At 36.5% G+C, this 25,381-nt stretch overlaps 1 protein-coding gene across 1 annotated transcript in view; it reads right to left on the bottom strand.

The window, feature by feature from the left end:
- Positions 1 to 2,979: 2,979 nt before the first annotated feature.
- The window catches only part of GC (GC vitamin D binding protein), a 39,152-nt gene continuing 16,750 nt past the window's right edge, over positions 2,980 to 25,381 (bottom strand). Inside the window, exons 7-13 of the mRNA XM_010342581.3 lie at positions 19,556 to 19,685; positions 18,254 to 18,456; positions 16,264 to 16,393; positions 15,705 to 15,802; positions 13,793 to 13,925; positions 7,134 to 7,188; positions 2,980 to 3,159 (exon numbers count right to left, since the gene is read on the bottom strand). Of these exons, the coding sequence (XP_010340883.1) occupies positions 7,159 to 7,188; positions 13,793 to 13,925; positions 15,705 to 15,802; positions 16,264 to 16,393; positions 18,254 to 18,456; positions 19,556 to 19,685 (724 nt within the window). The 3' untranslated portion in view covers positions 2,980 to 3,159; positions 7,134 to 7,158. The remainder of the gene's footprint in view (positions 3,160 to 7,133; positions 7,189 to 13,792; positions 13,926 to 15,704; positions 15,803 to 16,263; positions 16,394 to 18,253; positions 18,457 to 19,555; positions 19,686 to 25,381) is intronic.

The following is a 25,381-nucleotide window of genomic DNA, read 5'->3' on the forward strand; positions in this document are numbered from 1 at the left end:
CATGTAATTCTAAGATGCAGCTATGATTGGGAATCACATGCATAGGTTGGGGGAGGGTGAGGCCTCTGCGGTGGGGAAAAGTGCACCAAAGGGAGAGCAGAGATGTAGAAACAACGTTCTAAGTCTTCTTATTTATTTTTAGCTATTTATCTCCAAATGGAAACTGGGTAAACTCTCAAGCTGATTAAATTCTTGCTTCATTAGGACCCACTGCTATTGAATGAAATGACACATTAGAAAGGTCTTTCGCTTGTTGTTTTTAAATTAAAATCTTCTTAAAAAGCTTTGTTTCTTTAGAATTTCCAGGTGAGGTATTAATACTCTAATTCTGTGAAGGCTGTTTAAGGTAATGGATCCCAGGTGATGTTTAAGAACCACCCATGGGGCCAGGCGTGGTGGCTCACATCTGTAATCCCAGCACTTTGGGAGGCTGAGTCAGGTGGATCATGAGGTCAAGAGATCGAGACCATCCTGCCCAACATAGTGAAATCCTGTCTCTATTGAAATACAAAAATTAGCTAGGCGTGCGTGGTGGCATATGCGTGTAGTCCCAGCTACTTGGGAGGCTGAGGCAGGAGAATTGCTTGAAGCCAGGAAGCAGAGGTTGCAGTGAGCCGAGATTGTGCCATTGCACTCCAGCCTGGTGCCTGATGAAAGAGCAAGACTCTGTCTCAAAAAAAAAAAAAAAATAAGAACCACCCGTGGGATGACCTAGGAATCCAGAGAAACACAGGAAGTCAATACTGCAAGTTGAAAGATTTTAGGCCTTATAGATGACAAGAGAAGGTTTGTGTGATAGTTAATTTTTGTGTGCCAGTTTGTCTAGGCTATGCTAATCGTTTGTGAAACATTAGCCTAGACATTGCTGAAAAGAGATCTTGCACATGTAACCACTGATAATGTGAGTGAATGTCATCCAGTTGAAGGCTTTAAGAGCAAAAACAGGTTTATCCAGGAAAGAAGAACTCAAGTTCAACACTGTAACATAGAAATCCTGCCTGTGTTTCTAGGCTATTTCAGGCTTCACAAATGCATAAGCAATTTCTTAAAATAAATCTATTTATCTCCTGTTGTTTCTGTTTCCTCAGAGAATCCTCACTGATATAACTTGTAAACATCATTCTTAGAAACAAATTTGATATGGTTTGGCTGTGTCCCCACCCAAACCTCATCTTGAATTCCCATGAGTTGTGGGAGGTAATTGAATCATGGGGCCAGGTCTTTCCAATGCTATTCTCATGATAGTGGGTAAGTCTCATGAGATCTGATCGTTATAAGTGAGACTTTTCCTGCACAAGCTCTCTTTGCCTGCTGCCATTCACGTAAGCTGTGACTCGTTCCTCCTTTCCTTCGGTCATTATTGTGAGGATTCTCCAGCCACATGGAACTGTGAATTCTCCATTAAACCTCTTTCCTTTGTAAATTGCCCAGTCTTGCATATTATATTAATCAGCAGCATGAGATCAGACTAATACAGTAAAATTGGTACCAGTAGAATGGGGCGCTGCTGAAAAGATACTTGAAAATGTGGAAGCAACTTTGGAACTGGGTAAAAGGCAGGGGTTGGGGCAGTTTGGAGGGCTCAGAAGAAGACAGGAAAATGTGGGAAAGTTTGAAACTTCCTAGAGATTGTTGAATAGCTTTGACCAGAAAACTGACAGCCATATGTACAATAAGGTCCAGGCTGAGATGGTCTCACATGGAGATGAGGAACTTTTTGGGAACTGAAGCAAAGGTGCCTTTTCCAGGAACTGGGAAATAAAATACCTGCTCCTTGAAGCTTCTACATAGAAAGTACAGCCCTACCTTTCACTAAGATTTCAAAATGAGAAATAAACCTCAAACAGAGAAGTTCTTTGGATGACAGAAAGTGACTTGACCTTGGTTCAGTTAAGGAAATGCTTCTTCATGGGACATAGAATTTTGAGAAGTGACAGGTATGTTAGTTAATTTAACTCCAATTATATTTGCCATAAAAATTGCTTCATCTATTGTATAACTGTACATCTAACATGAGTTGAATTCAAATTCCCTGACACAATTAACTCTACATGTGGAAGGTTGCATGATTTGCCATAGTTTCAGAGAGGTATTTATTCTGAATATTTGAACTTTCCTTTAAAGTAGAATAGAGAGAACACTTTCCTTTCCCCTGAGCAAAGAAGACATATAGAATATTATATATTTTTTTATAAGTGGTACACTGAGTTAAGTAGAAAAATCATGTTTTTAGAACTTTATAAATTTCTCTCAGGCATTTTTTGCAAGAATAAATTTGTTCAAGTTACAAAGATTTTCTTTTTGCAATGCAGATGCTACCTAGTTAATTCCAAGCAACTTGTAGCTGGAGGCAAGAAGGTAGTTTCAGGAGTTTTTTTGTTGCTGTTGTTGTGTTTTTACTGTTAGTTTTTAAAAAGTGAGATATTCTAGGCTTTATGGGGGAAGTCTGTCCAGCTTTTTCTTTTCTTTTTTGGGGGGATGGAGACTTGCACTGTCACCCAGACTGGAGTGCAGTGGTGCGATCACAGCACAACCTCCACCTCCCAGGTTTAAGCAATTCTCTTGCCTCAGCATCGTGAGTAGCTGAGATTACAGGCACATGCCACAATGCCTGGCTGATTTTTGTATTTTCATTAGAGATGGGGTTTCACTATGTTGGCCAGGCTAGTCTCAAACTCTTGACCTTGTGATCCACCCACCTCGACCTTCCAAAATACTGGGATTACAGGTGTGAGCCACTGTGACTGGCTCAACATTTTCTTAATGGTACCTGCTAAGCCTGAGAATCAATCAGGGAATGGAGTTTAGTATATTGGGAATTGTAAAGTGGATGCTTAATGTTGAGTCTTTTAGAAGGAAACAGCAGAGATCTAGACAAAAACAGGCCTTATGAGATTGCCTACTGTGGCATTTTTGTGAAAGACACAGGAACAGTTCTCAAGATCAACACTGTAAAGATCCACATAATTCTCAGTCATATTTATGGTTTGCATTGTATTTCAATTTATTTTGATAGCAAATCATGATACTTATCATTGTATGAAGACACTGTAGCTAGAAAAAGTAGAAAGTATCCTAGTTGTCTCCCCAGAAGCTCAGTGGTTTTGCTTAGGTTAAGTCATCAGAGGTCATTTTCCCAGGGTGGCTCTGGCTCTAGGTCTATGAGAATAGTGAAATGAATTTTATGTTAGAAAAACAGAGCTAATTGGCAACAATCATAACATTGCTCAATAGATGCATATAACCTCATGCTATTTTAATATTTATGCCAAAAATTAGTCTGTCTAGGATGACCCATATATCCACTATGGCTTATCTCATAAGTCCAGATTAAGAAAAAAATGTGCCGGGCGCGGTGGCTCAAGCCTGTAATCCCAGCACTTTGGGAGGCCAAGGCGGGTGGATCACGAGGTCGAGAGATCGAGACCATCCTGGTCAACATGGTGAAACCCCGTCTCTACTAAAAAGTGCAAAAAAATTAGCTGGGCATGGTGGCACGTGCCTGTAATCCCAGCTACTCAGGAGGCTGAGGCAGGAGAATTGCCTGAGCCCAGGAGGCGGAGGTTGCGGTGGGCCGAGATCGCGCCATTGCACTCCAGCCTGGGTAACAAGGGCGAAACTCCGTCTCAAAAAAAAAAAAAAAAAAAAAAAAAAAAAAAAAAAAAAAAATGTAGGACATTTCCAATACCAATAGTGATGGATTTATATAATTAATACATACATATATATACATATATATATGTATATATATATATATATATATATGGCATATAAAGCCATTACCATTGATACCCCAGGGTATATTGTACGTTGTGCAGTGTTTTTAAAATATTTTTTAAACTAGTGATGAATGTGACTTTCTGCTTTATGATAATAACAATTATGGCCAGGGCAAAACTGTCAACCAGTGGCATAATGAGTCCACTTGATCATGGAATTGAGACAATAGTTTAGTAGTTTTTATTTTAGCAAAACACTGAGTATGAATTTTTATCAAATCATCTTCTACATTGTATTAGGACCAATTTGTCTACCTTTAAGTTTTTTTCCCCTCTTCCAAGACAATATAATATAGTTATGTCGTAGTTCTATTTGCACAGTATAAAAAACTCCATGTTTCATTGTCTTCAGTGAGTTTATGCTTTGGAGTGAGGATAGGATGAGAGACTTGAATCTTCTCACAGCCTGACTTCCTATGTTTCTCTCATAGTGTGAGCAACTCTCTGTGTTGATTGTGATTCTGGTATCGAAAATATTTTTTACCCAGCCTGATTCTACATTGTGAGCCAACTCGTTTATTGTTTTGGCAACCTGAAGGGACCACTACTTCTTCTATAGCTAATGGCAAAATATTTCTGGCTTTGTGAGATTTATTAAGAGACAGCGATTCTCTCTCCAAAAGTGCGTGCAAGTATGGCCACCATCAATTTAGAACTTGAAGGCTTGAAGTAAAAGATTGATCAAGGAGACCAATAACTGTCAAGATAAGAACTGAAGTTTTTAATAAGACTCTAGTTGAGAGTGAAATAACGTGAAACTGTTGAATTGTAGATAGTACTAGGGATTGGAATACCTTGAGATAAAAGGCTTCAGCTTCTAAATGAGGGATTCAGGTCCCTAACTAGAGATGGGTAGGCTTAAATGGAAATGAAATACACAGCCAACCAAGTTGGCTTAATGGTTTTAGCAACTGCTTCACTCTAAACTATGTGCCACTTCTGTGGCTGAAGAGATTACCTGCTACAGCAAGGGAAAAATCATTGAAGAAAATTAATATTTTCTACTCGAATAATTTAATATATATTGAAAAGACTGATCTATCTGAGGGAAAGTCCTCGGCATTTACTCTGAAATCATTAAGACTCAGATTTAGAGCAGCTCATGACGAGGATTGTGTTATTTTTGAGGCAATGCTGCTGATAGTTGAATGACTTCACAGTTGTCCAATACAGCTACAAAACTCCCCCTGGAACCCAGGAACTGCAATCAGTTGGTTATGTTCTGGAAAGCTAAGACAAGTGGTAAAGTTGTGGTCTCATTATTTCTGGATATCAAGTAGCTAAGGCTGGTCACAGAGGTTCATAACCTTGTGAACGAGGTAAAATTTTCCTTTTCAAAGTCATGTAACTATTCCCAAAATAATTGAGTGTTGGTAGGCCTTCATCATTGCAGAATGCAATAGTGATAAATAGGCAGTGGATAAAATTGAGCTCAGAAGAGTGAATGAATGTTGCCAATATCCATGGAAGGAATATGTGAACAATCTTAAGAAGGAATAAGTGAAATGTGAATAATCCATTCAGATGATCACAATGTATTTGGGAAGCCAAAAAATTGAGTGGTATAGAAATCAAAGAATTAATTAAAGGTCAGAGAAAAATGTAGACTAACAGAGGAGAAATGATAAGAAATGTCTACAGAAGATGAAAATAATGACCTGAACCAGAAGAATCAGTATATTAGAATCTTCATTAATATGTCATTGACAAACTAAATTTATCTCTTGATTTAATTAGCATTAAAAATACTTGTGAAATTTGTTCTGAAAAGAAGTCTTTTGAAATCCATCAGAATATTACTTTCTCCTTTACTTATCTTAGAATATCTTCTCCTATTTTAGTTTTCCCAAAGCCTGAAAACATATAACATTAAGGAAATACACTCTGAGTTCTGAAGAATAATAGTCCAGTGAAAAACATATTTGAAATCAAAGTTATCATACAGCTTTCCAAATAACCCTGACTCTTAATTAAAACTTAAGAAATCTTGAAGGATGAGAGGTGAAGTAAATGTTTTGTATTGGGATTTTAACTTTTTGCAGATTATTACATGTGGATTGAGATAAAGGAAAAGTAGACTCATTCAAATGGGGGGAAGAGTAATAATTTAGCAGTTAGTGAGATCAGAAAGTATTTTCCTTGGAAGTTATTGAGAAAACTTACTTTATCTTTAGGACAGTGGCACATTTTGTGCTTTGGCATATATATGGGCAGAAAAACGTTTTAGATTCATTTCAGTACTAGTAGGATAATCAGTGCAACAACTTTGCTAGTATTACTGCTAATATTCATTTTTAGTTTTTTTAGACATTTTATATACATCATCTCAGTCATAAAAATTGAAATTTTATATTGAGGTAGATACTGAAATTTTCATTTTAGATAAAAGGAAACTCATCTTTTGACAGAATAGATAACTTGCTCAAATTCACAAAGCCAGATGCTTAGAGTGGGGATTCTAATCCAGGTTGAGTGATTCCAAAAATGAGTTTTCTTGACAATCCCCCTAGTACTGGTTCTCAGAGTGTTAATTTTCTTTTTTACTGCCTCACAAGATTTAAATAATTAATAATTGAAAATATGAACATGGTGAAATAATTTAATGTTATTAGTCAACGGATTAGAAGGCTTTTGTGTCTACATTATTTTGGGCACGGTTGTCAGCAAAATAATTGACATTATTGAAAAGCCTCAGTTCAGCTAAGAACTGAGATCTAAACCAGTTTGCATCTTTTAAAGTCTCATGTATAATTTCTTTCGAATAAATACAATTGAATCTGGAGAAAAAATGTTTTTGTTGAAATGTGCAGAGTTCAGGTCACCTTCAGTTTAAGATGTGAAGTTATGTCAGAATAAACTATTTTAGGTTCTTAATATCTTCATCTGGCATTTTTTAATAGGTGAAAATATAGTAACTGAAAAAAGCAAGTAATAATATTTTAACAGTGTTGTTTTAATTTGAATAAGAAAGTCCCTTTCTTCCTAAGGTCCCTGCTGTGTTATTTGTAAGACTTGATGAACCCTGTCTTTACACTCAGAGTTCTTCCTACTGAAGTGCATGAGAATCCTTTAAATGTTCTTTATACTGTCATTATGTTACATGTGAGATTATGATGGATGAAGCACAAGACAGGGGGCCAGTAAACCTGGATTCTAGTCTTAAATATATCAGAAGTTGGCTGTGTGCTCTTGTGTAAGTGTAAGCTCTTTAACTTTTCTCATTGCTTAATATTCTTATCTGTAAAACGAGTTTGAGTAGATAAATTTATTAAAATCTCCTTCCCATTCTTTGATATTTAAAATACACTGTACAGTGCTGAATTCTTTGGTCCTGGATTTTAAAAATACACTTACCAAAGTTAATACACATGCTTCAGGACTACAGGATATTCTTCAATTCAGTATCAATCTGATAATGAAAAAGGAATGTTACATCATTTATGAAGTATTTCATTTGTAGACTACTAGATTATGCAGAAAGTATACAAAATCTTGAAACCTTGGTTAGAGCAGAGGATTCTTGCCAGAATGCAATGTTACATTGCAGTTTTTATTAGCCACCCTTCACATTTATTTAGCTTTACGTCATCCCTGCCCTTGAAGGGCTTACAGTCTGCTGGGAAATGTAAACAAGAAAAAATGGCAGTAGGGTTTAATAAGTGCTAATTATTGGGTGCACATGGAATGTATGGGACAACAGAGAAGTTTGAGTGTCAGGGAAGAGTTCTCAGAGGAGGTCTTGTCTTCTAACTTGAACTCTAAAGCCTGATAAATGATTCAGCCAAAGCAAGCCTGATGCGAAATAGGGCAATTGAGTGGAGTTATTATGTGCAAAGGTTTTGAGGTAAGAGCAAGTTCAACGCATTTGGAAAATGGCAAGTAGTTCAGGAGAACCCAAGCAGGAGGCACGACAAGGGGTGATAGCAAATTACTGCTTGGAGAAGAAATCAAGGTCCAAAATATCTCTATTTGGTAAAAAAAAAAAAAAAGTGTACTTTTTAATTTGGAAGCAATGAAAAGTATTAGGGTAGTGTATTAACCATTTTTGTGTTTTAAAAAGGTTGATTTGACCTCAGCATAGAGATGGGATTAGAAGTGAGGCAATGTGGGCAGACTGGAGGTGGGAGACCAAAGGACAGGCTGTAATCTAGGCGAAAGATTGCCTGAAACTAAATATTAGGAATGTAGAAGAATGTGGGTGGGAGATTGAGAGACATTACAGAGTTAGAATTGATGGGATTTGCAATTTTATTTGCTGCATAAGGAATAAGAGAAGGATAAATAAAAAGAGTCACTAAATTTTTATCGTGGGCAATGGGTAAATGATGATAATAATCATAAACTTAAAAAACTCAAGAGAAGGTTATAGAAGTTGGCCTATATTTTGGCCATGTTGATTTAAGATTTCTTATGGGACAAGCTACTGGGGGAAAAGAAAGTCCCATAGACAGTTAGATAAAAAGCTTGATGCTGAAGGAGAGATCATGGTTGGAGGTAGAGATTTGGAGATTCAAGGCATATGCATTGATGAAAAAAGTTGGGAAAATGTAGCGTCATGGAAGTGGAGACCAAGGAAAAAACCCTGGAAAACAAATTTAAGGGATAGGTAAAGGAAGAGGACAATGTGAAATAGAAGAAGAAGCGAAGAATCATAGAAAGACAAAAAGTAGAAAATAATAATGCAGATGCTAAAGAAATTGTTTCAAGAAGGAAGGAATACTTACGGGTATCAAGTGCTTTGCAGAGACAGTTGGTAAGAACTAAAAAATGTTTATGAGATTTAGCAATAAGAATATTGTTGGCATGCCTTTGTTGATAATCATACAGTACCATCAAAAGCCAGACTCCAAAGGGTTGAGAAATTAATAGAAGGTGTGAGGAGTTGGTGTATATGGTATTCTTATAAGAATCTTGGCTGTAAGGGGAGGTGAAAGAAATATAGCTAGGGAAGTGTCTAAAGTGACTTATTTATTATTTTTTTCAGATAAGAAGAATAACTTTAATACAAATTAGACAGAGCTGGTAAAAAATGTTGATGTAAAAGAAGAGAGAATATCTAATGGAGGAAGAGTCCAAGGAAGTGAGGCGAGTAGAATTCAGAGTGATACTACCAACATAGTATCATTTTTTGCTACTTAACAATAATTTTGGATTTTCAGTCAATAGTCTTCTGGTAGCAATACTTTGCTTTTGTCACGATTAGCTAAATTAGGGCTAAAGTCTAAGACAAGGACATTGAGGGAGAGTAACAGACTAATATAGAATAAAGTTAGATTTTCTTAATATCATGTAGCCTCTACAAATTTGATGCAACACATCTGTAAAATGGGAATTAAAATAATAACATCTAGAAATGTTTTGGGTTATTCTATAAATACATATGTGTCAGGCTATGAATAGTTCTGCTTAACATATAGCAATAGCTTAATCAATGATAGCTACGACACTGAGGATTATAAAATCTACTTATACCGAGAAATAAAACAAACTACAGTGAATATACTAGTTTTTCCTAATATAAGAAAGGCAAAGGGGAGGGGATAGACAGTATATCACTCTGCTTGTCAGTATCGTCTTTGCCTGCCTTCCACTTGGCTATTTGTATCTGTCTCTATGTTTTTAAGACTTTTGTGATCAATTCCAGCATATTACAGTGACTTTCAGAATACTTTGGGAAATCATATCTGATGCTCACTAGCTGAAACATTTTAAAGGAAGCATAGTAATGAGTTCTCAGAAGAGCACAAGGGGATGCCCTGCCTGAATGATGGTAGAAAGAGAAAAAAATATTTCAAGTCTAATTTTGTAACTGTATGTTTTTCTGCAGGCAAATGGGCCTTTTTGGCATAAGCAAATGAATCAGTTCTGAGAATGCCATGGTAAAACCAAAAGAAAATGACATGGTTGTTCTATTTCCTGCTCATTTCACGATAAGGGTGAGGATAGGGGTAGATACCCATGTAATGAAACACTAAATTAATGTGGTTCAGAGGCCCCTTTTGCCAATCTTCCAGTACTTGTGCCAAGTGTATTTGGAATGACAAGTAGAGACTGATCCCTGGATATAAGTGATGGGAGGGAAAGGAGTAGATGGATATCACTTTTAAGGAAAAATTTTGTCAAGCAAATATATGACAAAGACATCTCACAAATTATGATCCAAATATTATAGAGAAAGTGGGACATTCACGTTGAGCATTGGAAATTAAAGAGAATGCTGTGCAAACAGATGTTGTACTAAAATCAGAAAGGAGGGATGAACTTGCCTGCCTAGCTATATGGTCAGTGTAGAAAGGCAATCAGAAGGCTAATTGAAACAGCAGAAGGTTTAATCTCTGAGTGCTCTGAATAATCAAATATGCACAAGTAACTCAATAACTGCATTCATCTCAATAACTCCATCTCACTCTACTTTAGCAATTACTGAAAGGTAAGCTACTCAGCTGCTATAAATTTATTGGTGATAACGCAAGAAGAGGGATAGCTACAAACTTGCCTTCTCATCATTGTGGTGATTTGAATGGCAATATGTTATAATGAAAAATATATTGAAAACCAACTCAAGTAAATAAAAAACAAGGGGCTAGAAGTGAGCATGAACTTATGCTTAAAGCTCAATTTGTCTTGTACAGTATTAGGCAGGACAGTGCTTATCTGCATAGACAAAGGGGTAGGGAAGGATTTCAGGAGTGATATTTCTTATAGACTCTAAAAGAACATTTAGACTGGTTTTTTTTTTCTTCTTTTGTAATAGACTCTCAGAGAAAATTTTCTGGTAGGAAACAACTTATATGTAAGGTGATTTTATTTTTCTGGGTTAAGGCCACCTAAATTGAAACTCAAAAAGCAAGTTGGTATGAAAGGAAAGAACTGTTCAATTTAATTATTTTATGTGAAAAATGTTTTAATGCCCACAAAATATTCTGACAATCCAGCTTCTTCTGTTTTTATGTTGAAAATCTTAAGTAGTTTGGATTTTAATGAACAATAAAGATGGCATATTTGGCAGTAGAACTTAAAAAAAGGGCTTTTATTCTACCGTACTCTTTTCATTTGGAATTCTGACTTTATAAATTGTTACAAACAAGATTAGCAAATAGATTTGGGACCAGAGTGTAAATATGGAAATTAGAAAAGAAACCAGAATCCCTAAAGTTATAAGGAAGACATTGGAAAAATATGTAATTCCATTTGTCAAACTAAGACTTATTTCTTAGTTACCATATAGTAAAGGAAATCAAAACAAAACAAATAAAACTTTACTAAAATATGAATATTAAGAAATTTGGTATGCATAGCCCAAGACTTTAAAAAAATAATTTACACAGCCTAATTTTTTAAAAGCCACTTTAAGTATAAGACAGCTGCTATTGCTAACAGAGACATTTTCTAGTTGCTAGCAAAAGCCAGGGTGATCTCAGGAGAAATTACACCGGGAATATCACAGCTTAATTTATAGTTCTCATTGAATAAGAGAACATTCAATGCAGCTACCTGGTAATGAAATAGGCCATTTCCATTTCTACTCCTAGGAGTAGATAAATTGACTATGGAAATTTAAATGGCTGGACTCGGTGGCTCATGCCTGTAATCCCAGCACTTTGGGAGGCCAAGATGGGTGGATCACAAAGTCAGGCAATTGAGACCATCCTGGCCAACATGGTGAAACCCCATCTCTACTAAAAATACAAAAATTAGCTGGGTATGGTGGTGTGCACCTGTAGTCCCAGCTACTCGGGAGGCTGAGGCAGGAGAATCGCTTGAACCCAGGAGGCAGAGATTGCAGTGAGCCGAGCCAAGATCGTGCAACTGCACTCCAGCCTGGCGACAGGGCAAGACTCCACCTCAAAAAAACCCACAAAAAACAAAAAAACTTAAGTGAAGGCTGAATGCACCTCTGGAAGGAATTAACTGAGTGAGAAATTACACTAGATGATCTTTATAGTTTTCTTTGAACATTTATACTTTTTTAAAAAATATAAATTTTGACTTGCTTTTTTAAAAATTAAGTTCTTGAATATTTTTAAATGTGCTCTAATAGAAATTGGGCTTTGTTGCTTTCGTGGCTAATAAATGAATAAAACTTCATGTAAATTCTTAAATTATTTTACTTATAGAAAGGGGCTTCTGGCCAGGCGTGGTGGCTCACACCTGTAATCTCAGCACTTTGGAAGGCCGAGGCGGGTGGATCACTTGAGGTCAGGAGTTCCAGACCAGCATGGCCAATATGGTGAAACCCCATCTCTACTAAAAACACAAAAATGTCCTAGGTGTGGTGGCACACACCTGTAATCCCAGCTACTTGGAAGGCTAAGGCAGGAGAATCACTTGAGCCCAGGAGTTAGAGGTTGTAATGAACCAAGATCTTACCATTGCACTCCAGCCTGGGTGACAGAATGAGACTCCATCTCCAAAAAAAAAAAAAAAAAGGGGGCTTAAGGGCTTCTAATTGGCATTAAATCATTTAATCTAAGTATCATTTGGTATGGCATAGAATTATTCCTTACCCTGCCTCTATATTTCAGAAATAGAATGGACAAGACAACAAAATTCTTGGAGTTATTACTAATGTCTCCAAATAAGCAGTTAAGTGAAATGAAGTGTTTTTACCTTTTGGCTCTTCTAAAAAAATGAAATGCTTGCTGGAGAGTAACAGGTAAAATGGAGGATGTGAACATATGGGCTGACATTTTCCGAAAAAGCCATCAAAACACACCCCTCACCATGAGAACAAGGCAGATGCTTACTTAGTGAAAGAAATCTTAGAATAAGATGCTTGAAGTCTCAGAAATTGGAGCATAGCTCAGGTCCACTAACAGTGGGCTCACACAGCCTACTTGAAGTCTCCTCCCCTCTCTCACACCTTCAGTCTATATAAAGATGGCAGAATACAAGATCCCAACCTAACACTGTGGTTCATAGGAGAAAACCAATACGATTCAGATGCAGTGATTAGATAAACAATAATTCATCTATTAATACCATCAGAGAAAACAGAAAGGTCTGGCCAGAACTGCCCGTGTTTTGCACAAGTTAAAAAATAAATGATCTGGCAACTATGCAAATACATTTATGGGAGAGAAGGGGAAAGAGAGAAAGGAGAAGGGGAATAGGGGAAGGGGTTATTTTACTGTTAACATTATTGGACCTGAACCAGGAAGCGGGAGGGGAAAAAAGAAAAAGAAGAGACAGGGATGAGGGGAAGGAACATTTAAAGAAAGATGAACCCAGGAACTATCCAAAATTGAAGGAAGTAGAGAGGGAAGTTGGAAGATATAGGAGTTCTAGTATCTTTATCTTTCAGAGTTTGGAACCAATAGATAGTGTCTAAAAAGAAATTTGTAATAAAGAAGACTAACATTTTAATATTCTTTAAAATCATTTTTTAGCTTTTAGAAAATAACTCTTAAAGAAACATTTATGTGACCTTTAGAAATTCTTCAGTTGCATTTCTTTTTCTTATGTCATGTTAAAACAAATGTAATATTTCTATAATTAACATATTAATAGAAACTATGATATAACCCCATTTTTCTAAAAGTATTTCCTTTTATCAATCTACCTACCTAAACATGCATATGTATGTATCTACATAATCACAGACACAGATACATGAAATACAATTTACCTTCACTATGTGAAGGTAATGAACTTGGATGTTTTCACTGTATTCTTATTCTTCTCCTTTTCATTTAAAAAGGCTGTTACTAGGTTACAACCCACAATTTGTAAAACACTATGTGTTCTTTGTTGCCTGTATTCACAAACTTTTTTGTTTCTTAAAAAAGTATAAAATTTCATGTTTCACAACTGCCGCAACTTGCTTTTAAATGAGTATAACATGAAAACAATTATGTTTCTTACTTTCATTGCAAAGACAGCCAAGTTATAATAGCACCAGGAAAAGCCTGTCACATAATGGTGTCTCAATAACAGGAAAGAAATGAATAGATCCGAGTGCATAAGTTCTTAAGTTATTCTGCTGTGTTAAGTAGAGGGTTACATTCTCCTACCTCTGAATCACAGTAGAGAGGAGGTGAGTTTACGGAACAGCAGTGGGAGGCAAAGTCTGAGCGCTTGTCAACCAGCCCTGCCAGTTCCTTGGGTGTGACGTCGGGCAATTTTGCTCTTAGTCGCTCTGACAGTCTGAAAAAACATTTAAATGTAAGATCTTACTAGATGTATTTATTTTATAAAAATGTCTAATGCAAAATAATAGCCATTTCAGATCTTTTACAATAAAAATGAAAATAGAAATACTTGCCAGTCTCAAGAAAATTCTACACCTGTGGTATAGAAACGTCAGTTTGAGGTCAGAAAGTGAAACCTATGCCTCTTCGAGATCATGAACGTAAACATACAAATAACTGCTGAACTGGAATTCCAGTCTTTATTCTTTCATTTGCTCATTACTTCAACATGGAAGAATACTTCTATTTTTTTCCTAACCTTTCATCTTCTCTTCAGTTTTAGATTTCAAATTCCTTAAAAAATATTTCCTCTACAGGACCTCATTAAGTTGGCAAACTTAATGCCTTTTTTTTTCTCTCATAATTTATATACTTTCACCTTCAGTTTACCTACTTCTCAACTCACTATGTTGGAAAACACTGATATGAGAGTCAGAAAACTGGCTTTTGTATTTAGCTCTACTAAAAACGAACTCTTCATCTCTCTTTCAGGATAGTGATGGGACTTGATGTCTCCTGATTCTTTCAATTTGAACAATCAATGATCTCAGTGTCTCTTCACACTCATGATAAACAACCCAGCCTGGTTTTATGACTTTACTCAGGAAATGCTTGCCAGCCCAGCACTGGGCAATGGGAGGTAAGAAGACCCATATTAATGTAGACTTGGGCTTGGCAAGGGTGGGTGCTGGGAGGGCACAAAAGGGTAAAGGGGATCAGTTAGTTCATAAAAGCATTGTTGAACCCCAAGGTAGTGGGGAGGGGGTGCTCAAATGAAGCAAGAAGAGACTCATGCAAAAAAGAAGTAGGGGGGAGGTGGGTAGGGATTAGGATCTGAGAAATTTACTAAATGTAGTTTGGGAAAATGACATAGTTTTCTCAATGGAGACTTTCCTCAAGAACCCAGTACCACTTCTTTCCTTACTATGGCCTATTATTCTACAGTTAATGCCTATTAATAGAGAAATGCTTTTCCTCCTCCTCACTGAGAAAAATGACTTGAGAAAACAAAACCACCAATAATATTATTGGTGGTTAAGATTTCTATTTCTAATTTATAGGGAATATATGCAGTTGATGGCTGACACTATGCTTGATTGAAAGTGTGGGTCTTCTTGCCAGGCAATATGCCATGAAGTTATAATGTTTCTCAGCAGTTTTATAGGTCCTCAATTTTATATAGCAATATCTACAGAAAATTCTGGGATAAAAATGGTGACAAGCTATGTACTCATTTTGCCATTTTGAATCAAGTTCCTGCAGATAGATTTTGTAATCTATACTTTTGTGGCTGTGTTTCAATTGCCCACCCACTTGATACACATGACAATTTTCCCCCAGAAAAACACTTAGCTTCTTCTTATACAGATAGATTTTGAACTACTTTTTAAAAATAAAATGACTTAGGGGGTACAAGTGCATTTTTGTTACATAGATGTATTGCACAGTGGTGAAGTCTAGGCTTTTAGTGCAACCATCACCCAAATAGTGTACACTGTACCCAAGAGGGACTTCCTTATCCTTCACCCTTCTCCACCCTCCCACCCTTTGAGGTCTCCAATGTCTATTATTCTACTCTATGAGATTCTGACTATTTAAAAAAACTCCTAATTGTGCCTCCTCTTTTTATTGTTCACTGAAGACAATCTTACATTTTCAACTATGCTTTCAATTCATAGTACTAAGAAAATATTATTGATAAATTTGGAGGATACAGCCAGAACAAGTTTCTTACTTTTTCTTGTACTCAGTAAATGTATTTTCTGAATAATCTGCACATAGTTCTTGTCCCTTGTCAATGAAAGAAGCCAGTTCCTTCTTTAGTAGAGGGCCCTGTAAGAAAACAATAATTGCATAACAAAATTATTTGTCTTGAAACATTGTCCCATCAGGCAGTCAAATCAAAATGTTGCCTACATTAAGCACTGGCAAATATCTTCTACAGAAGGCTGGATAATAAATACTTTAGGGTTTGCAGGGCATATATGGTCTTTGTTGAAACTACTCAATTCTGTACAGAAGCAGTTGTAAGCTTTGCAGAAACAATGAAGATGACTGTTCCAGTGGAAGTTAATGTATAAACACTGAAGTGTGAATTTTGTATGATTTTCATGGGTCATGAGATACTGATGTTCTATTGTCCTCCCCCCCAACAATGTAAAACTGTAAAACCATTTTTCTATTTTTGGTTTGTAAGCCATACAAAAGTAGGCAGTGAGCAAGTTTTGGCCCATGATCTATAATTTGCCAACCCTTGATGTAGGTGCTTAATAAAGAAAATCTAGTAAATATACCTTAACATTAAAACAGGCAGTTGAGTCTTTAGCATCACAGCATTCACCAAGTCTTTTTAGGGTTGGGTCAAGTACTTTACTGAGGAATACTTCTGGAAGATGAGTCCTTCTGCTTAGTTCATATGTATATCTAGCATGAGGGAGAAAAGGGGATATTTACTTCTTTTGTGTGTGATGGAGTCTCCCTCTGTCACTCAGGCTGAAGTGTAGTGGCTCCACCTTGGCTCACTGCAATCTCTGCCTCCTGAATTCAAGTGATTCTCATGCCTCAGCCTCCTGAGTAGCTGGGATTACAGGCACCCGCCCAGCTAATTTTCGTATTTTTAGTAGAGTTGGGGTTTTATCATGTTGGCCAGGGTGGTCTGGAACTTCTGACCTCAAGTGATCTGCTTGCCTCAGCCTCTCAAAGTGCTGGGATTATAGGCATAAGCCACTGCACCTGGCCTACATTTTGAAATGTGAAACATCTGTTATAAAGGCAGAGCCATGGTTTCTGTCTCTTAATTAAAAGAAGAGATTTAGCTCAGACTGACTCTAAATTAACATGTTTTGGATTATAAAATACTTTCTTTGAGATACAAGTTATTAATACTTGCTATTGTGACTAGTCAATACTGAATTAAAGCTTTGTAATATACATTTATATTATATATAAACATATCTATTTCAAATGCATGTGGAACTGTGTGCAAACGTAATACATTTGACCTCATATAAAGCATCATGTGGGTACTTTAAAAGGCTTTTCTGTGAAAATAGGTTTGTGTAAATTCCTTCATTTTGTCTTATCCCACTGCCATCTATACACTTATAAAAACAATAAACATTTATTAAAATGTAAATTAAAGTTTCAGTCCTATCTAACTTCTGCCATCTGATATTGCTAATTGCTGCTTCAAACTATATGTGAATTTTTTTTTTTTTTTTTTTTTTTTTTGAGACAGAGTTTTGCTCTTATTACCCAGGCTGGAGTACAATGGCATAATCTTGGCTCACCACAACATCTGCCTCCTGGGTTCAAGCAATTCTCCTGTCTCAGCCTCCCAAGTAGCTGAGACTACAGGCATGTGCCACCATGCCCAGCTAATTTTTGTATTTTTAGTAGAGATGGGGTTTCACCATGTTGGCCAGGATGGGCTTGATCTCTTGACCTCGTGATCCACCTGCCTCGGCCTCCCAAAGTGCTGGGATTATAGGTGTGAGCCATCATGCCTGGTCTATTACTGAAATATTCTTATGCCATGAGTATGCATACACATCTATTCAACCCATGGTATATTTATTTTATTTCTTTTTTTAGTTGGATGAAACAAGATAAAAACTTACCATTTCTTTGGTTTAATCTCTTTTTAAATTTAATGAAAATGAATATTGATAATTGTTAAGAAAAGATATTCTGCTTTTGCCGTCTCTTTTATTTGCATCAAATGCTTCTTGTCCAAAAGTTTAGTATACTTTAGGCTTTTGATTTATGACTTTAAACCAGAAGTATTATGATAAAACTAGTAAATAATATGATAAACATTTCTGGTTGTATGATGTATTTTACATGGGTTCAGCATTGTATACAAAGCTATGTTTTCACATTTACTTTCACTTACATTCTTACATGTATTTCTCATTAGCAATCTGTGTGCTAAGTAACGCAAGTATTAACATTTTCAAATTAATTAATGATAGGCCGAAGTTCAAAAATGTCAAGTCACTTCTTTTGGCCATGCACAGGAATCAAAGAAGGTAGAATTAGAACTCTAAGCTTCTTTCTCACTATCCAAAATCTTTCTGTCAAACTCAATGAATTGTGATGTTTTAAAAATTCTAGTCATTTCTAATCGATTAACAGATACTTAAAGTCCGTGAAAAGCATAAAAATAGTACTTTACCTATGTTTGAAATGGATGACAGCAAACCTTCCCTACATTTGGCTGGTCCCCGCTTTTTATCCAGAGAACTTAAAATGGGAACACATTTTCACATGACCACTACTTACTTATCCAGAGCTTTGGTGTTTCCTGAATCACACACATCTTTGTTTGCCGGCAACTCCACATCTGGAAGCTCAGGGGCTTGGGCAGCTGGCATGAAGTAAACGCACACAAAAACATCCATGGGTGTTTTTTCTTGACAACAGTCTTCAAACTTAGAATTCTTTGTGGATAAATGTTCACAGATTTTTACTGTGTGTAAAGGCAGCTACAAAACAAATGGTTTGTGCATTGTCAGTTTTCTGATGGTCTAATTTAAAATAAAAATTACATAGGCTTTGGCATCATATTTATGAAAGTCAGTGTGAATACTCTCAGAAAATTGGTAAAATATTTGGAAAGGCAATTTGTCAATATGTACTAAAAGTCTTAAAAATGTACAATTCTATTTTTTAAAAATTTATGGTCAGAAAATAATTATGGATAAAAGGACAACCACGATAAGGCTATTAAGTGCATCATTGCTTAAAATATTAAAAAACCAACACAACCTAAATACAACAACAGAGGATTAGTAAAATAAAAATATGCTGTGTTTAGGTAGACCGATGCAATACATGACATAGATATATGCAATGGACTCCTATTTTGCCATTATAAATCCTTATAGAAAAATATCTATTAACACAGACATGCATTTTTAATGGAAAAGGATGAGACAACACAATGTATCTATTACTACAGAGATTGACAAGACCTTGGAGACTGACCCTTTAGCTAAAGCAATTATTTGCATAGTTTTAAAGGATTATGAAAACAAAAAATGGTAAAAAAAAATTTGAGATGGGCATCAAATTATAAAAAGTATAATAAAAACAGTAGTAGTTTCTACTAGTATAATGGTGGAAGTGCTACCTAATGGAACTTTATGCAATAATAAAAATTATCTGTATTTGCACTGTCCAATACTACTGTGCATTTGAAATGTGGTTAGTGTAACTGAAGAACTGAATTTTAAATCATATTCAATTATCACTATGTTTAACTTTAAAATTAAATTTAAATGACCACATGTGGTGATGAATACCACACAGTGCAAGTAGCATAAGATCTTGGGAGTCAGATAATTTCATTCTTGCATATGGACTTTGCCACTTACTAGTTGTGTGGTCTCAAATTTGTGACCCTTGCTAAGCTTCTGTTTCCTCATCTGTACAGTTGGTGCTAAGAATTATTTATGTCTTATAGAATACATGTGAGCATCCATGAGGATAATGCACATGAACTCGGGCTTAGAAGAGTGCCTGCCACTCAGCAGTTGGTGTTCAATACCTGGTACATGGCAATGATAAGAAAGACTGTCTTACCTCTTTGGCCATGCAATCATCAGAGATAGACTCACAGCATTTGGAGAGGACATTAGTAATATCTTCAGCTACTGGCAAAACATCCTCCAGATCAGCAGTAGGCACTTTTTGGCTTAACTTTATGAGATTGCTAAACAGTTAAAAATAAATTTGTCAGCTTATCAACATTCTCAGTTTTCTTGGTTTCAAGATGAACACACTATTGGGAGAAATAATACCACAGTTTCAACTCTTTGGCCTCAAGAGCTACATGGGAGCACATCTGCTGTGTGATAGATCTTATGTACCAAAGCCAAAGACTCAAGATTGAAAGATCCCTAATGAATCTTTTCAAATGTTCAGTACTCAAATGCAGCTTCTCTTCTTCCAAGCTCTGTATAGTTAAAGCACACCTTTAAAATGTTAGATATAAAGCATTAGTGAAGCAATCACAAATGTCTCTCTCTCTATTCATAAGGCCAATGATGTATTTTTGTGGCCTCTCATAAATTGTAAAAAGTATTTTTTATAAATTTTATTAGAAACTATAGATAAAAGAAGTATTAAAAGAACTTTTAGCTTTACCTAGGAGTTAATAAATGTTCACATTTTGGGTGTGTAAACTTAAAGTATTTTATATGTGAATGGTATGCTATACTATTCTCATATTTGCCTTCTTCACTTAATATACCAGGAGTATCATTAGGTTTTTTTAAATATTAATATTCCTAATATATCATGAATATGATTAAATATTATTTTAAAAAATTGTGATAAAATGACATTAAATTTACTATCTTAACCATGTTTAAGGTGTACGTTTAGTATTTAAGTATATTTCAATTGCTTTGCAACAGATATCTAGAAATTTTTCTTGTACAAAACTAAAACTCTATACTCATTAAACACTGATTTGCTCCCCACTTCTCCTCCCTCACCCTCCCATCCCTTGGCAACCACCTTTCTATTTTTTGTCTTTATGATTCTGATTACTTTAAATATTTCATATGAGTGGGATTATATAGTATTTGTCCTTTTGAGACTGGCTTATTTCACTTAGCATAATGAAAGTCCTCAAGGTTCATCCTTGTAGCATGTGACAAGATTTTCTTCTTTTTTCAGGCTACATAATATTCCATTGTATGTATATACCACATTGTCTTTATCCATTCATCTGTTGATGGACATATGGGTTGCTTCCACCTCTTGGTTATTGTGAATAATTCTGCAATGAACATGGAAGTGCAAATCTCTTTGAGATCCTGCTTTGAATTTTTCAAATATATACCTAAAAGTAGAACTGATAGATTGCATGTTATTTCTACTTTTAATCTTTTGAAGGACTTCCATACTGTTTTCCATAATGATTGCACCATTTTACATTCCTACCAGCAGTATACAAGCATTCCAATTTCTATGCATCTTTGCTAACATTTGCTAGTTTCTGTTCTTTTGATAGTGATTATCCTAATGGGATACCTCACTGTGGTTTTGGTTTGCATTTCTCCCATCCAAGTATTATACTAACCAGGACTGACTCTGCTTAGCTCCTGAGATCAGATGAGATTGGGCATGTTCAGAGTGGTATGGCGGTAGACTTGATTTACCTATCTCTTAAGGTTAGTGACTTTGAGCATCTTTTCATGTTTACTGGCCATTAGTGTAGTTTATTTCAATAATTGTTTATTCAAGTCTTTTAACCCTATTTTAATTAAGTTACTTGGTTTTTGTTGTTGAATTATAGAAGTTCCTTATATATTCTGAATATTAACCTCTTATCTGATATATGATTTGCAATATTTTTTCCCATGTGGTAGGTTGCCTTTTTACTCTGTTAATTGTGTCATTTGATATGTAGAAGGTTTTTGTTTGTTTGTTTTTTCCTTTTTGCGGAGAATGGGGTCTTGCTATATTGCCCAGTCAGGTCTCAAACTCCTGGGCTCAAGATATCCTTCCTCCTCTTCCTCCCTAAGATCTAGGATTACAGGCATGAGCCACAACAGCTGGCCAGAAGTTTTAAAGTTCGTTGTAGTTTTATTTGTTTATTTATGCTTTTCTTGCCTGTACTTTGGTGTCATATGCAAGAAATCATTGCCAAATCAAATATCCTGACAGCTTTTCTCCTATGTTTTCGTCTAGGAGTTTTATAGTTTTAGATGTTAACATTTGATCTTCGATTTATGTTTGAATTAATTTGTGTATATTATATAAAGTTCCAACCTCATTCTTTTGCATGTAGATATGTGGTTTCCCAAGATCATTTGTTGAGGAGACTATCTTTTAATCTCATGGTTTAATCTTGGCACCCTTGTTGAAAATCATTTGGCCATATATCCAAAAGTTTATTTCTGGACTCTCTATTCTGTTCCATTGGTCTATATATCTATCTTCATGCTAGCATCACATTATCTTAATTACAGTTGCTTTGTAGTATGTTTTAAAATAAAAAATGTTAGACCTCCAATTTTACTCTTTTTCAAGATTATTTTGGCTACTAGGGATCTCTTGAGTATTTTAGAATATGTTGTTTTCTATTTCTGAAACAAACACCAGTAGGATTTTGATAGAGATTGCATCAAGTCTCTAAATTGCTCTCATTTAAACAGCGTTAGGTCTTCCAAACCACAAGCATGTCCTGTATTTCCATTTATTTGGATCTTTTAAAATTTCTTTTGGCAATGTTTTATAGTTTTCATTAAATATTCCTTTATTATATAATTTTAACAATATAATGTAATAACCAAGAGGCAGAAGCAATCCATTTGTCTATCAGCAGATGAATAAAGAAAACATGGTGTATACACATACACATACACATACACACACACACACACACACACACAGAGTGGAATATTATGTAGCCTTAAATAATATGTATATGTCATAATTAACTTGGAACACTTAGAAAAAACTCTAATTTTTTAAATTTAAAAAGTGGTAGCAACATTTTATGGCTAAATATTTGTTCATAGCAAATGCCATTTCCTTGAAGTACATTTCTAGACAGTAGTATATATGGTGGCTTTATATTATAAATCCTTCTGCTTTACCCACCAAATACACTATCTCTATGTAAAAAGAAAGCTATGAAAAGAACTAGAGAAACTGCCATTGAGTACTCAAGTAGTTCTGAGGGAATGTTATATTTAAAGAACTTAAGTAGTTTCTATTTTTATTACAGAAGCTTATTATTATTCATTGCTGGTGAGAAGTTCTTTCATTACTATTAGAGGAAGAAAGCTTGTGGGGTATATTAGAAGGAATTAAAGTGACTGTAAATACTGAGGGAAGAAAAGTTGGCAAATCTAGATGTTTGAGAAGGTACAAGAGACATGCAACCTAGAAACTACGAAAATTAAAATACAGGTTAACAGTAGTAATACAAAAGTCAAAGGGAAGTTTGCAAATATAAGGTTGATGTGGTTTGGCTATGTCCTCACACAAATCTCAGCTTGAATTTTAGCTCACACAATTCCCACATATTGTGGGAGAAACCCGGTGGGAGGTGATTGATGTATGGGAGTGGGTCTTTCCTGAACTGTTCTTGTGATAGTGAATGAGTCTCACAAGATCTGATGGTTTTAAAAGCAGGAGTTTCGGCCGGGCGCGGTGGCTCAAGCCTGTAATCCCAGCACTTTGGGAGGCCGAGGCGGGTGGATCACAAGGTCGAGAGATCGAGACCATCCTGGTCAACATGGTGAAACCCCGTCTCTACTAAAAGTGCAAAAAAATTAGCTGGGCATGGTGGCACGTGCCTGTAATCCCAGCTACTCAGGAGGCTGAGGCAGGAGAATTGCCTGAGCCCAGGAGGCGGAGGTTGCGGTGAGCCGAGATCGTGCCATTGCACTCCAGCCTGGGTAACAAGGGCGAAACTCCGTCTCCAAAAAAAAAAAAAAAAAAAAAAAAAAAAAGGCAGGAGTTTCTCTGCATAAGCTCTCTCTTTGCCTGCTGCCATCCATGTAAGATGTGGTTTGCTCCTCCTTGCCTTCCACCATGATTGTGAGGCCTCTCCAGCCATGTGGAACTCTAAGGCTAATTCATCCTCTTTCTTTGATAAATTGCCCAGTCTCAGGAATGTCTGTATCAGCAGAATGAAAACAGAGTAATACAGTAAATTGGTACCAGGAGTGGGGGCTACTAAAAAGATACCCCAAAATGTGGAAGCAACTTTGGAAATGGGTAACAGACAGAGGTTGGAACAGTTTGAGGCTTAGAAGACAGGAAAATGTGGGAAATTTTGAAACTTTCTAGAGACTTGTTGAATGGTTTTGCCTAAAATGCTGATAGCATTTGGACAATAAGGTCCAGGCTGAGGTGGTCTCAGTTGGAAATGAGGAACTTGTTGGGAACTGGAGCAAAGGTGGCTCTTGTTACATATTAGCAAAGAGACTGGTGACATTTTGCCCCTGGCCTAGAGATTTGTGGAACTTTGAACTTGAGGAAAATGATTTAGAGTATCTGGCAGGATAAATTTCTAAGCAGCAAAGCATTCTGGCAGGATAAATTTCTAAGCAGTAAAGCAATTAAGAGATGACTTGGGTGCTGTTAAGGCATTCAGTTTCATAGGGAAGCAGAGCATAGAAGTTTAGAAGATTCACAGCCAGACAATACAATAGAAAAGAAAAGCCCATCTTCTGAGGAAAAATTCAAGCTGGCTGCAGAAATTTGCATTAGCAAAAATGAGCTGAATGTTAATCCCCAAGGCAGTGGGGGAAAATGTATCCAAGGCATGTCAGAGGTCTTCACAGCAGCCCATCTCATCACAGGCCTGGAGGACGAGGAGGAAAAAGTTGTTTCATAGACTAGGCCCAGGGTCCTTGTGCTGTGTGCAGCCTAGGGATTTGGTGCCCTGCATTGCAGCTGCTCCAGCCATGGCTAAAAGTGGACAATGTAGAGCTCAGACCATGGCTTCAGAAGGTGCAGGCCTCAAGCCTTGGCAACTTCCACATGGTGTTGAGCCTGTGGGTGCACAGAAGTCAAGAATTGGGGTTTAGGAACTTCTGCTTAGATTTCAGAGGATGTATGGAAACATTTGTATGTCCAGGCAGAAGTTTGCTGCAGTGGCAGGGATCTCATTGAGAACCTCTGGTAGGGCACTGCTACAGGGAAATGTGGGGTTGGATTCCCAAAATAGAATGCCTACTGGGCCACTGGCTAGTGGAGCTGTGAGAAGAGGGCCACCATTCTCCAGATCCCAGAATGCTAGATCTACTGACAGCTTGCGCTATGCTCCTGGAAAAGCCACAGATGCTCAATGCCAGCCTGTGAAACAGTACCTTGCAAAGCAACAGGGGTGGAGCTGCCCAAGACCATGAGAATCCACCTCTTGTATCAGTGTGACGTGGATATGAGACATAAAGTCAAGGGAGATCATTTTGGAGCTTTAAGATTTGACTGCCCCACTGGATTTTAAAGTTGCATGGGGCCTGTAGCCCCTTTGTTTTGGCCAATTTCTCTCATTTGTAATGGCAGCATTTACCCAATGCCTTTACCCCCATTGTATCTAGGAAGTAACTAGCTTGCTTTTGATTTTAAAGGATCAAAGGCAGAGGGACTTGCCTTGTATTAAATGAGACAGTGAACTGTGGACTTTTGAGTTAATGCTGAAGTGAGTTAAGACTTTGGGGGATTGTTGGGAAGGTATAATTGACTTTGAAATGTGAGGACATGAGATTTCAGAGGGGCCAGAGGTAGAATGATATGGTTTGATTGTGTCCCCACACAAATCTCATCTTGAATTATAACTCCCACAATTTCCACATGTTGGAGGAACCCAGTGAGAGGTGATTGAATTATGGGGGTGGGTCTTTCCGGTGCTGTTCTTGTGAAAGTGAATTAGTCTCATGA

This window comes from Saimiri boliviensis, chromosome 3 (genome assembly GCF_048565385.1).
Source record: "Saimiri boliviensis isolate mSaiBol1 chromosome 3, mSaiBol1.pri, whole genome shotgun sequence".
NCBI lineage: Eukaryota > Metazoa > Chordata > Mammalia > Primates > Cebidae > Saimiri > Saimiri boliviensis.